Consider the following 14170-nt stretch of genomic DNA (forward strand, 5'->3'; position numbering starts at 1 on the left):
CAATGAAGGGTGGCTGCCTTAGAGAAGCATGCCTGTGTCTTTCTTTCCCATCTCTGCGCTTGATTTGGTGCTTAAACTCTAAGTTCCAATGTCTTTTCACAAACTCCAGCTCCTACTTGTTCAGGCTCTTCTCGAAATCCCTTGCTGTGGTGAAGCTAGGGATCTAGTCTTACCTGAGTGAGGTTCCTGAAAGATACAGGGTGCAGTGGGTGACAGCATGTGGCCATTCCTCTGTCCCTGCCACTATCCACACTTCTCTTTTAATAATTACCACTTCTCTGAGGACCTCATTACCCTTATTTCCCATAATGTTCTGTCTCTCGGCTCAGGAGAAACAAAACCCTTAATTTCCAGATTTTTGAACTTCTGGATAGAGCTATTTTACTAAAGCATTCTTTCTACAGGACTGTTAATGAAACTAATTTTGCATAGGCAAACTTTTCTCAGGGTAGCCTGGTGTCTTAGTTACCTTTCTATTGCTTTGAAGAGACATCATGACCAAGGCAACTTACGGAAGAAAGAGTTTAGTGGGGCTCACGGTTGCAAAGGTTTGGGGAGCATGGTAGCAGGCAGGCAAGCATGGCCCTGTACATAGCAGTAGCTGAGAGCTCACAGCTGATGGACAAGCACAAGGGAGGGCGGGAGGGCGGGAAGGAGAGAGAGAGAGAGAGAGAGAGAGAGAGAGAGAGAGAGAGAGAGAGAGAGAACTAACTGGGAATAGCAAGAGCTTTTGAAGCCTCAAGGCCCATCCCCAGTGACACATCTCCTTCAATAAGGCCACACCTCCTAATCCTTCCCAAACAGTTCCACCAAGTCTTCAAATATATGAGCCTATGGGGGCCATTCTCATTCAAACCACCACATCTTAGATTCTTTTTTTTTTTTTTTTTGGTTTTTCAAGACAGAGTTTCTCTGTGTAACAGCCCTGGCTGTCCTGGAACTCACTCTGTGGACCAGACTAGCCTCAAACTCAGAGATCTGCCTGCCTCTGCCTCCTAAGTACTGGAATTAAAGGCATGTGACGCCACCATCCAGCAGATTCATAATTTTTTAAAAAATATTTATATTTATTTTTTTAGTGTGTGTGCATTTGATAGTTTGAAAGAAAATGGCCCCCAAAAGGAGTGGCGCTATTAGGTGTGGCCTTGTTGGAGAAAGTGTGCCACTGTGGAGGCAGGCTTTGTATGTATGTATGTATGTATGTATGTATGTATGTATGCTCAAGCCGCAGCCAGTGTCTCAGACCACTTCTTGTTTCCTGCTAATGAAAATACAAGACTCTCAGCTCCAGCACCATGTCTGCCTGAACATTCCCATGTCCCACCATGACAACAATGGACTAAAACTCTGAAACTGTAAGCCACCTCATTAAATGTTTTCTTTTTTAAAAATTGCTGTGGTCGGGTGGGAGGGGGGAGAACAAGGGAATCCGTGGCTGATATGTAGAACTAAATTATATTGTAAAATAAATAAAAAGAAAAAGAATTGCTGTGGTCATGGTGTCTCTTCACAGCAACAGGAACCCTAACTAAGACAGTGTGCTACAATGCTTGTGTGGAGGTCACAGGACAGTTTGTAGGCGTTTATCATCTTCTTCCACCATGTCAGTTCCAGGAACTGACGTCAAGTCATCAGGCTTGGTGACAAGTATCTTCACTGGGTGAGCCATCCCACAGGTCCTTGGACTCATCTTTGGGTCTAATTGTTGGCCATCCATTCAAAGTTCAAAACATTTTTCTTCTCCCCTGCCCCACAAATTACAGTATTTCCTTTCCTTGTGGTAATATTTTATTTTTAGTTTAAATACATTTTATTTTTAGACAACATACATGTCATGGTTTTCATGTATACACGTATTACACACTATAAAATAAATACTAGGCTAAATAAATCACAGTCAAAAGTAAAGGAGAGCTCAAGATGACATCAGTCTCATTTGTCTTGGGTTCTGGTGTTGTATGGATGACAAGCATCATCCGGTTATGGTGACAGGCAATGGAGCCGATATAATTCCTCAATTTGTTAGCATGTTTCCATTTCTAAACCACCCTTAAAGAAAATCCTGTCTGGAGTCACGCCGTCCAGAACAGCAACCGAGCCATCTGGATTCATGGTTTTATCCATAAAAAACTAGTAGTTATTGAAATTGCCCGGAATGTGCTTGATTTCTTCTGCAGCCCAGGTCACAAAGGGCTTGACTTGTTCTTGCTTTGGGCTTTCCAGTTTGCCTTTGAGGGAGTTAACAGCATCTTGGGTGTACTTGTTTTAGGCCTTTGGTCTCTTTTGTGAAGCCAGTTTCCTGTCAGTGATGCTTCCCCGTCATTATTTTGCTTTTGATACCTTTGTCCTCTGAGCTTCGTCGGAAGCATTTCCACCGGTGAGTGAATCATCGATGGTGTTACACTCTATCCGACTGACCATCTAGCCATCCACCTTGAGGCACAGCCTGGCTGAAATTTCCTGGACTGTGGCGACCTTAGACACCAGGTCTTGGTGGATGGTGGAGATGGTGGCTTTGCCCTGAGGTGATCACCTGGAGGAAGTAGCTGGCTGAAACTGATCTTAAAGGCAAGATTGACAGGCTAGAAATGAGAACTCTTTTTCTTGATTGCATTTTCTACTTGATTTCTAGGATATTGTGTCCATCTTTTTTCTGTACCACTTCTCAAATGCTGCCCTTCCTCTCCACCTCCATGTGATACCTTACGTCATGTGCTTGTGCACGTACATGCTTTCTCCTCTCTCTCTCTCTCTCTCTCTCTCTCTCTCTCTCTTTCTCTCTCTCCATTTTTGAGACAGGGTCTCACTGTGTAATCCTGGCTGACATGGAACTCACTGTGTAGAGCAGACAGGCCTCAAACTCACAAAGACCTGTTGTGGAATATTTAACTAGGTAAAGATGTGTTACATTTGTTTATGCTGTGGAATATTACTTTAACTGTGTAAAGGTGGTTACATTTGTTTCTGCTGCATTTGTTTATCATGTAAGGGTGTGTTACATAGTTTATGCTGTATTTGTTTAATTATGTAAAGATGTGTTGCATTTGTGCCTGCCTAAGGCACCTGATGGTCTAATAAAAAGCTGAATAACCAATAGCTAGGCAGGAGAGAGGTGAGGCTGGCACGCAGAGAGAATAAATAGGAGGAAGAATCTAGGAAAAGAAGAAGAGAGGAAGAGAACAAGGAGAAAGAGAGGGATACACCCAGGACCAGCCAGCCAGGCAGCTGCCGACAGACAGACGCAGAAGAAACAGGAAAAGCAAGATATACAGAAAGAAAAGGTAGATAAAGAGAAACAGGTTAACTTAAGTCAAAAGAGCTAGCCAGAAAGGCGCCTAAGCTAGGCTGAGCATTCATAACTAATAAGAAGCCTCCATGTCATGATTTGGCAGCTGGTTGGTGGCCCAAATGAAAAAACTTTACAAAGAACACCTGCCTCTACCTCGTGAGTTACAGGTGAGTGCTCCCCTTTCCCCAGCATAGGATTAAAGGTGAGTGCTCCCCTTCCCCAGCATAGTTGATTAAAGGTGAGTGCTCCCCTTTCCCCAGCATAGGATTAAAGGTGAGTGCTCCCCTTCCCCAGCATAGTTGATTAAAGGTGAGTGTTCCCCTTCCCCAGCATAGTTGATTAAAGGTAAGTGCTCCCCTTCCCCAGCATAGGGTTAAAGGTGAGTGCTCCCCTTCCCCAGCATAGGATTAACGGTGAGTGTTCCCCTTCCCCAGCATAGTTGATTAAAGGTGAGTGTTCCCCTTCCCCAGCATAGTTGATTAAAGGTAAGTGCTCCCCTTCCCCAGCATAGGATTAACGGTGAGTGCTCCCCTTCCCCAGCATAGGATTAAAGGCAAATGCTCCCCTTCCCCAGCATAGTTGATTAAAGGCGAGTGCTCCCCTTCCCCAGCATAGGGAGCTCTCTTCTGCACAGATCAGACTTTGTCACTCTCTACTGAATAACTTAGGGCTCTTCAGAATCTCACCACTGCACACCCTCTTGGCATTCATTCTTTACTTTTTCTCTCCCTCGAAACTGGAAGCTGTTGCACACGTGATGCATGCTTTTCTGTCCTCTGGCTTTGCTTTTCCTATTCTGTTTTCATTTTATTTTTTGAGATAGTCTCACAGTGTCGTCTACACTGCGGCTCAGACTGGCTTAAAACTCACGATCAGCCGAGGCTGGCCTCAAACTCGAAACAGTCTTTCTTTCTCAGACCCATCCTTCACAGCTTGCCCTTTCTATTTCTCTAGTGAACTTTTATTCATGAAAAGTCTACCTCAAATATATCTTCCATAAATCCTTCCCAGAGTCCTCTTGGCCCAGCGGCTCTGTATAGAAGTACATGACAATCTGACAATCTGCGTTGCTTTAACGTATGCGCATGTCTTTGAAAGCTACTGTTCCTGTAAGCCTCAGGTGTCTGTTTTACTTGCCTTTCTCCTCAAGATTTGCTTTGAGGTGAATGTGGTGGCACATGCCTCTAATCCCAGCATTCAGGACCTTTGATTCCAGCATGCAGGAAGCAGAGGCAGGCAGGTCTCTGTGTTAGAGGCCAACCTGGTCTACAAAGCAAGTTCCAGGCCAGCAAAGACTACACAGAAAGACCCTGCCTCAAAGAAACAACAACAAGCCCCCAAAGAATTGTTTTAAAAATTGAGTGTCAGTTTGTCTACACTACCAGACATGTGCTACTTGAAGTCTAGTGGCTGCACATCTACAGTTCAATTAACACGGACTCCTAACGGAAGAACCTGCTGACAGACAGAAAAGGCAAAAAGGCTGTGGTGTGCTTTCCTGGTTTTCTCTAATTGCCTGGTAATTAGGAATTTGCTCTAGCACACAGCTATGGGGTTAGAGCAGCAAAGACATCAGGAAGACGCTGTGAAGACTAGCTTTCGATGTTGGTGCCTGCCTTTGGCAGGCTCTGTGGGTTCGCGAGGCCAGCCTGGTCTACACAGCGAGCTCCAGGACAGCCAAGGCTACACAGAGAAAGCCTGTGGGGAGGGGCACGGGGGGGGGGGGACGACAAAATAAAACAAAAAACTGGCTTTCGACAAAACCCCGAAATGAGAGGTTGCAGTGTGGCCTCTTGTACCATGCTCTACCTCTGTCCTGTTCCTGTCTAAAACTCGTTTTCCATCCCCACTCTTGGATTTTCCTGTTCTTCACTCACTCTCATCTGTTTTGTGTTCTCCATTTTCCCCCTTGGAAGGCCATTCTCAGAATCCTCCCACTCTTCAGGATGTGTTGGGCAGTTAGATTGCAGCAGGCACTGTTCTGGACTAAGGAAGTTCAGATTTTAGGTGAGGAACGTGTGGTTCCCCCACTCCCCTCCCCTCCGTCCTAACTTTTTCTTGTACCGGCAGAGGGACATTGGTATGCTAAACAAACAGTCCGTTCATTCACTGGTGATCTAGGTGGCAGGAAAGAGTTCCAATAGCCATTCCTTTCCAGTCCCTTGAAAACCCAAAGGTGGAGACTTCTCAGATGGCAACACCAACGATCCAGTTCAGGCAAAGACAGACCCTGGGCAGAGGGCAAAGGGCTGGGGGGTCCTTTACTGTCTGGACCACTGGACTGTAAGTCTCTCCTCACTTCACGCTTCACTCCCAACCCCCTCCCCCACCCAGGAGTAACCGAGCAGATCCTTGTCCGAGATGGGATCAGGACTTGGAACATACCACTGGGAGGAAAACGAAGAGAACTGGGGGGCTGGCCCCAAGCGAGGAGGGCAGACCCTGGCGGCGGGGGGCCGGAGGGCAGCCCCATGGCCAGCCACGCAGGCAGGCTCCGCGCTGGGCCGCTGCAGAGGCACGGTACGCCGCGGGTACGCCGCGCGGACCCACCAAGGGTGGGACCCCGGGGGCGGGGCCTTGCTCGAGGAGGGGGCTGGCGGGCTCGCGAGTTGTCCAATGGTGTCCTTCACGGCTGGCCCGGACGACCAATGAGCGGGCGGTGGGGCGGGCCCAGGGGGCTGGGGCTGGGCGGTGGGCTGGCGGGTGGACCACTGGGGCCGGGAGCGGGGAGCGGTGGCGTGGAGCGGTGGTCCTCGCGCACGCAGCCGGGGACCCGGAGCGGTGGGGGTGTGAGGCAGAGCGAGCCCAGCGCTGCGGGGACCCGGGCCGAACGGAGCGGCGGGAGCAGGATGGCAGAGGCCGTCGGAGCCGTGGCTCTGACGGTAGTCCCGGCCCGCCGGCGCTGGCTGTGGTCGGTGCTGGCCGCGATGCTCGGGCTGTGTGAGTGATGCGGGGCCGGGCCGGGGCCGGGAGGGGGCTCCGCGGCCGTGCGCGCGCTCGGGGCGCCGCGGAGGGGAGGGGGGCGCGGTCTGCGCGCTCTGGGGCCCGGGCACGCCGCCCGGGGAGCGCGGCCGGGAGCCGAGGAACCTCTTTTCTTTGGATCCCTGAACGTGGAGGAGGAGGAGGGGGCTCCCTGCCTTGCAGCTTCCCCAGGGGGCAGTCCCCCGGAGCCCACTCACACCCAGTCCCCTGCCGTCGGCCTCCTGGTGACTCTGGGTCTCCCGAGGCCTCCTGGGAATCCGACTCTGGAATAGGATTCTCCACCTTTGGGAGATGGCGGAAGGTTGCAGGATTTTTTCATGTGTGGGGCCTTTGTTGGTTTATTTCCTTGTTTAAGCCAGTGTTTTTCTTTTACCTGGTAAGATCCTTTCCTAAGCTTCCGTGATAGAAAGAACTGAGAATCTCATTTGTCTCACCTCTGGGGTCTGCAAATCATAGAGAAGAAATTTGTTAGTTTCTGGACTAGAATGCAAAAGCTTAAACGAATTTCTTTGAATTCATATTAATGCCAAACATGGGCACCATAATTCGACAAGACGTAGAACATTTACAAAGCATACTTTTACTTTGATTTAAATAACCCTCCCTCCCGGCCCTTACCAAATAACCAGACTCAAGTTTTTGGTAAAGGGCTCCAGCTCGGTTTATGTGAATTGGATGAGTTGTTTTATGGGGCGTCTGAAGTAGTGTCTGCCTCAGGACTTTTTTTGTCTGTGTGTGTTGTTCAAAGCAAAGCACTTGTTTCTGCCTCAGAATTTGGTTAAGTAGTGGTTACAGAGAGGGCCAACTGCTAAGAAAACACGGAGGGGGTCCCCCCCATTTTTTTTTTTTTTTGGTGCAAAATGCAATTTGTTCAATGTCCATTACTCAGTTTCTTTCGTGTGAGAGTTCCTAAGGTAACTAGTCTCTGGAACCAGAAATGTAGGTGAGATTCCGTTGGATTACCAACTTTTCATTTAACCTGGTTGTTAATAGTAAAAATGGACAAAGGTTCACTGTGTATGTATTAGATGGGATCTGTTCTGTGTTTTCCTGTTTCTCTCAAGGAAAAAGAAAAGGTGTGTTTTATTTATTTATTTTTGTATTGGTGTAGGTTGTATTTGTGTTTAAGCAAAGGAGCACAGAATAGACCCAAACTCCATTTTATTAGAATCTTGTGGGCTGAATTGTGTGATATCAGATTGCTGTTGAAGGCAGGGCAGTCAAAATGGTCTTTAGGGTGTTAAAAAGCAGCAGAAGCAGGAACATTGATGTTATGAGTGAAATGTCACTTCCTCTGGTATAAAATAAACCAGTCTTTTTTAGAAGCCAAGTATGGTGGCTCACACCTAAAATCCCAACACTTGAGGGGTGGGAGACAGGAGGATTGCTGTGAGTTCGAGGCCAGTCTGGACTGATTTGAGAGTACTATACGTAAGGGTTCATCTTTTCCAAAAAGTTCTTTTGAGACAATGTCTTACTATTATTTCAGGCTGGCCTTGAATTTAGTATCTTCCTGTCTCAGCCTCCCAAGTGCTAGATTAAAGGTGTATACCACACCCAACTTTTGTGGTTTTGAGATTACTTTACCATGTTACCTGGACTGGCCTTCAACTCCTGTGATCAATCTACCCTGCCTCAGCCTCCAGGCTCTCAGGACTACAGGAACACGCCATTGTAGCCATCCAGAACAGCCTCTCAAATTCTGTTCAGTTACTTAGCAAGTATCTGTCTAAGTACTTCTTAGGCATTAAGTACTTGAAAGTCTTATGGAACTTGGGGTTACAATCTTTGCTGTAAGATGCTAGGTTATTGAGAAGTCAAAACAGTCAAATCAATTTAAAAAAAAAAAATTAGAAAGTGGAGTCAATGTGGCCACTTTGGGAAGATCAGAGATCCAATGGCCCAACTCTAGCCCATCCTCAGGGTCCTGAAAAGTTTAAAGTTTAAATAGAGGGCTGGAGGTATATGCAAGTCTAAGCGGCTAGGTCAGGGTGTGGGTTCACCCACCGTTGACCCATCATTATCTGGGCTTTAGTCTCTCCGGCAAGGTAGTCCAACAGCTTGTTAGTGTTGCAAGGTGCTGACAGTTACATTGTAGGCAAAGAGATACAGCCCTGACTGGGTTCCCCCCCCCCCCCCCCCAACTAAAGTTTGTGGAGGCCTGCCGTTTAGAAAGTAGATTAAACTCTACAAACAACCATTGTTGTCTGTTCTGCGGTAATGTTTCTTGTTTCAAAACTCACAGTCCCAGCCTCTTTTCTCCTCCCTTTTCCCCCTTAGCAATCACATCTGTACTGTATGTCTACACATTTTAGACCAACGTTAAATGGGAAGAGCACTGGACTGAGAAGTAAAGAGTACACAAATGCTCATGCGCACAGCCAGCACTCATGCCTGCTGGGAGCACAGACACAGAGTGAAATGTTTACAGACCTGCTGACCCCATTATGCACTCATTTACATTGCTCTGGTTTGCGTTCTTTCTACTGTTTATAGAGATGGGAATTATTATTATTTTTTTCATGTTTATTCTTTCCTGGCTTTCCCACTAATGATGATATAAATCACCACTGAGGCTGAAGTAGGAAAAGATAGGAAAGACCAGTTACTAGATACTGATGATGAACTGATTTACTTAAGGTCCTGCTTGTCCCGCCTGTTTGCCAAGCATGACGCCACTTGCTACCTGAAACAGAACGACCTGGAGGACTAGCTGAAACAGTGGGTAGTTCCCCACAACAACCTGCTAACTGCCAGGATGCTTCTGTAAAACCTTGCCTGTTTGCCCACCCCACCTTGTGGTTTTAGAGTGTTAAATGAGAATACAAACTGGACCCGGGATCGAAGCCTTCCAGGAACTATCCTGGCTTCGGTCTACCGGTGACATCTCCTCTCTCCCACTCTCACTGGTGGAGAGTGCTTTCTTCAGAAGATTCCCACAGCAAGGTCTAGGAAAGGGCTTGGGCCACTTTGGCAGTGTCCTAGGAGTTCAGTAGGTATTTACTGAGTGCGTTCATGGAATGGCAGAGTTGGCATGGCTTATTTTACAAGTTGAAGTTTGTGACCTGAAAGGTTTAAGTGGTGGAGCTTTTGTGTTTTTAATCTTTTATTTATTTATATATATATATATATTTGTTTGAGACAGGGTCTCATGCTACATATAGCCCAGGCTGGCTTCAGACTCACTGTGTAGCTCCGCCTGGCCTTGAACTCACAGTAATCCTCCTGTGTTGGCTTCCTAAGTGTTGGATTACTGGTATGAGCCACCACATTTGACTTGAATTTTTAAAGTCATAGTTAAAGCTCTCTAAAATTGTAAGGTACGGAAATGGTTTACCTTAAACAAAACGTTGAAAATGAGGTCTGAAGCTCCCAGTATGTTCCTTCTTTCCTATAAAATGTCAACCTCCCTGACACTCCAGCAAGCCCTCGGGGGATACAGTCAGAATCCTTCTGCATTTACTTTCCTCCAACTTAACCTTCTGTAGTCTGGCTGTGGGCACTCACCTGGATGACCCTCACCTACAGGAAGTCCCTGTTTCTCTGAGGTCCTGCACACCCTCAGGCTGTTGTTTCCTCCTAGTCTGGCCTTCTCTCCTCCCCTTCTTTTGTCTCTGGCTGTCACCCTGACCAGAAAGCACGTCATCTTCAGAATGTCACCCTCCTCCTCAGTGCTGGCTCCTAAGCCCACTGCAAGTTGCTGGAGCTCATCAAACCGTGGTTCAGTGCATTAGTCACTTCCTGGCTGCTTCTCTCCCTCTCCAGCTATCCACAGCCCATTGTTGGAATCGTTTCCTGGCAAACATTCTTCCTTCCCAGTCCTTCTGGCCCTTCCTTGTATGCACCTGGCAGTCCCTCAAGTCTGGGAGACCTCTACCGCTGCCTCCTTGCCTCGGCTGCTGTATCCGTGTCCCCCCTCCCCCACCCCTGACCCACACACCCCACACCCCTTCAGATCTTTTCCTGCTTTACAGTACAGACATGCTGCAGAATTGGGCTTGCTAAGAAACCTGACTTTGGCTTCATAGTGTCTGCACTCCATTTAATAGTTCAATCTTGTCATGTGGAGGTTTGGGAATTTGACCGTTACATTTCGAGTCTTTTATTCCCCCTTAGCCTTCTCTTCTGATTCTTCTCTTCAGCCTCTAGTTTTGGGTACTTTGTTTCCAATCCTTTCCTCTAGTCTGTGCTCACTCCAGCATCAGAGCCTTCTGGTCATGGAGGATCCCTGAATTCCGTCCGTCTGGTGAGTGGAGCTCCCACAAGCTAGCATGCTGAGAAGAGAGGCTGGACAGTCTCAACTGCAGCTGGCAGAGACCGCTGCAGGGGGCTGCCGGGCAAACCCTGACACCTGTTTGTGGCCCAGTGTGGCCGCACAGGCATGTAGCTAGGCCAGTGGTTCTCAACCTTCTTTTGTTTGTTTGTTTATTTTTGTTTTTCAAGACAGTTTCTCAGTGTAATTTTGGTGCCTGTCCTGGAACTCACTCTGTAGCCCAAGCTGGCCTCGAACTCACAGAGATCCACCTGCCTCTGCCTCCTGAGTGCTGGGATTAAAGGTGTGCACCACCACCACCCGGCCTGGTTCTCAACTTTCTAATTAATGCTGTGACCATTTAGTACAATTCCTCATGCTGTGGTGACCCCCAACCATAAAATTATTTTTGTTTTTACTTCATAGCTGTGATTTTGCTACTGTTAAGAATTGTAATGTAAATATCTGATATGCAGAATATCTGATATGTAACTCCTATGAAAGGACCGTTCAACACACAAAGGGTGACCCACATGTTGAGAACCACTGAACTTGGGGGGTGGGGCTCGGTGTCACACAAGGCCTGAACTCACAAAAGCCCCAGGGTAACTGAGGATGCCTAGGTCCTGTCATCACTTAGAGACCATTTGGACAGATAAGAAATGCACATGAAGTGAGTGGGACCAAGGTTTTACACTCATTACTAGTAATGGTAATTCTCCAGAGAAAAGAGAAACTAAATGTCTTTTATTCACTTTTTAAGTTAGTGTACAAAGTAGTGAGTTTCACCATAGCATTTCAACGCATATGTCACAAATGTTCTCATTCCTCCTCCTCCTTCCCTGCTAATGTCTCTTGATAAACACTTTCCTTAGGGCATGAACATTGTCCAGTAGGAATGTCCCTAAGTGTTCTTGCAGCTGCTGACTTATCTATCATAGTATATGGAGCGTATGCTAGGCCAGGTACCATTTTAAGCCCTTTGCAAACGTTAATTCATTTCAGTCCTAAAATAACCTAATGAGGTAGGCACTCCACATTGTGTCTCCCTCATCTGAAACGTGCAGGACCGGACGTGTTTCAGGTTGTTGTTTTTTTTTTCTTAAATTTTGGAATATTTGCATAAGCATATACATTCTGAGATATCTTGGGGGTAGACCAAGTCTGTGATGCAAATTCATTTGTTTAATAGACAGTATTTATAAGTAGCTTGAAGGTGATTTTATACAATATTTCTAATACATCTGTGTTTTGGTATTTACTTTTGGTTTGTGAAGTAGGGTCTTGCTATGTCTCTCTGGCTGGCCTTGAACTCACTTTGCAGAATTTGGTTCTGGAGCTGATGACATCACATTGCTTCGTGAGGGTATGAAAAAGTTCAAAACTCTTTGGAGCAGGGCCAGCTTTCTAAGGAGGTCCAGAAATGGCATAAGAGTAGGGAAAGTGGACTGCCCCACCCCAACCCCACATGTGTGTGTATAGGTGTAGGCCAGAGATCAACCTTGGGTACCATTCCTTGGGCACTGTCTACCTTGGTTGTGTTTATTTAATTTTAAAATACTTATTTTTATTTTTATGTGCGTATTTTTCCAGCATGTACACAGATGTGCCATGCCTGTACAGTATTTGAGGATGCCAGAAGAGGGCATCAGATTTCCTACAACTGGAGTTACAGACAGTTGTAAGCCTCCATGTGGGTGCCGAGAATTGAACCCTGATCAACAACCCCCCCCCCCCCATCCCTCTAATCCCCACCGTCGCTCTTGAGCGAAGGTCTCTCTCTGAGCTACAGCATACCAGGTTAGGCACAGTGGGCAGATATTTTCTCCTATTAGTGGCACACAAGTTTTTAATGTTTATTAATCCCAATTTGCTCATTGTATCTTTTATTGCTTCTGCTTTTGGTGTCTATGAAACCATCCACTGACTAATAGAAGGCCGCAACAATGAACCTCCAGTGTTTCCTTTAAGATTGTACGTATAGTTTTACCTCTTATATTTAAGCCTGATCTATTTGAGTTAAATTTTGTATGGGGTATGTTACATTTTGCTTTTTTTTTTTAATTTAATAATCTATCTTGGGGATCATTTTATACCAGCATTAAAGGACTTTCTGATTTGTTACTGGGCTAGGGAGTGGCTCCTGCCACTCAAGTGCAATGACCTGGATTCAACCCGCAGTTCCCTCATAAGAGTCAGTACTGAAGTGCCCAGGGGGTAGGGGAGCAGAAATGGGAGCATCTCTGGGGCTCTCTGGCTAGCTGGCTTAGCTGAGTCTGGCAGGCTTCTGGTAAGGTGAGAGACCCTGTCTCAAAAACAATGTAAAGAGGATACCTTACATCAACCTGGCTTATACACACACACACACACACACACACACACGCACGCGCACGCACACGCACACGCACACGCACACGCACACGCACACATGTGCGTGCGCTCATCTTCCTTATTCTTTCTCATGATGCTATGGTACCCTCTTAGCCGAAACTTACTTAAACATTTTTCTTTGAGAATTCACATGAGCATACGGTTTTGAAAATTGTTTTTAAAATGCCAGTGTGGCTTAGAAAGTTTTATAGCGCTTCCTCAAAGGTTCTTGAGCCATCTCTCCTGGTAACGTGATTCTTCTGTAAGAGACTGTTTACTATTTTGTATACTGGTCAAATAAGCATGGCGTCACACTTGGCGATTTGACGGGGTTGGTTGTTCTGGGCACTTCTTGAGAGGTCCCTGGTGAGTGCTCATCTTTGGGGAGAATGACCCTGAGGGATTGAAAAGGGTGTCATTCCCTTGGACATTTATAGTGAGTCAGGAAGCAAAAGGTACAGTATCTGAAAGTGCCTGGGAAAGTCTCGGATGAATGAGGTGCCCTAAAGTGTCTGTGTCACACAATTAACAATATGTGTTCTTTCACCCTTGGTTGTGTGGTGTCTCTGTGTATGCACCTCACAGAGAGCAGTAAGCTATGCTTTGATCCATACAGCCAGCCAGTAGGTGGTAAAATGTCCAGAGATTCTGAAACAGTTGGATATGGGTTTTTCTGTTGAGCAGGGGTGAACCTAGAGGAAAATCCTGAAATACATTCATTGCTCACTGTCACTGACTTCTCTGGCCACAGGATAGTAGTCAACAACAAAACCCACAGGAAGCTAGAACTAACTTGACAAAGTCCATTTCTTCATGTTACTAAGATTTAAAAAATTTAGCATGTGTGTGAGTGTGTGTGTGTGCAAGAGCACAACCTTCAGGAGTCTTCATGCTCCTCATGGGTCCCAGGGATGGAAGTGCCTTTACTTACCTGTCCCCCGTTTTCATGTCATGTTCCTTCTCACTTACCTCTCCCACAAAGACCAGGTTTATTGTATGTGTTGGTGAAGTGAGCATGGTGTCGGAAAGAAGGTAGCCTTGGAGTTCTTCGCATCCGATTTTGTTCAGTATGGTCTGGATACCTTCAATAAGTCCTCCTTCTGGCCTAGAGTATGTTCATCTGTAAAGTGAACGTGAGCCCGACAGCTTTGAAGCCTGTAATACATGGCAACACTTAATTAGGAGGTAGCGTAGACCTGCTGCAGCTGGCTGGGACCTGGGCCAGCTGCCCTGGTCTGAATGCAAGTGGTAAGGAATCAAGAGCACACGGGAAGGTC

At 46.6% G+C, this 14170-nt stretch overlaps 1 protein-coding gene and 1 pseudogene across 2 annotated transcripts in view; one reads left to right on the top strand and one right to left on the bottom strand.

Annotated features, from left to right (window-relative positions):
• Nucleotides 1–1823: 1823 nt before the first annotated feature.
• Nucleotides 1824–2758, bottom strand: LOC131925541 (translationally-controlled tumor protein-like; annotated as a pseudogene).
• A 3247-nt stretch (nt 2759–6005) lies between these two features.
• Mpzl1 (myelin protein zero like 1) overlaps nt 6006–14170 on the top strand; it is a 43305-nt gene continuing 35140 nt past the window's right edge. For both annotated transcript variants that reach the window (XM_059280563.1, XM_059280564.1), the window contains exon 1: nt 6006–6229. In XM_059280563.1, the coding sequence (XP_059136546.1) occupies nt 6139–6229 (91 nt within the window). In that variant the 5' untranslated portion in view covers nt 6006–6138. The remainder of the gene's footprint in view (nt 6230–14170) is intronic.

Source organism: Peromyscus eremicus, chromosome 15 (genome assembly GCF_949786415.1).
Source record: "Peromyscus eremicus chromosome 15, PerEre_H2_v1, whole genome shotgun sequence".
NCBI lineage: Eukaryota > Metazoa > Chordata > Mammalia > Rodentia > Cricetidae > Peromyscus > Peromyscus eremicus.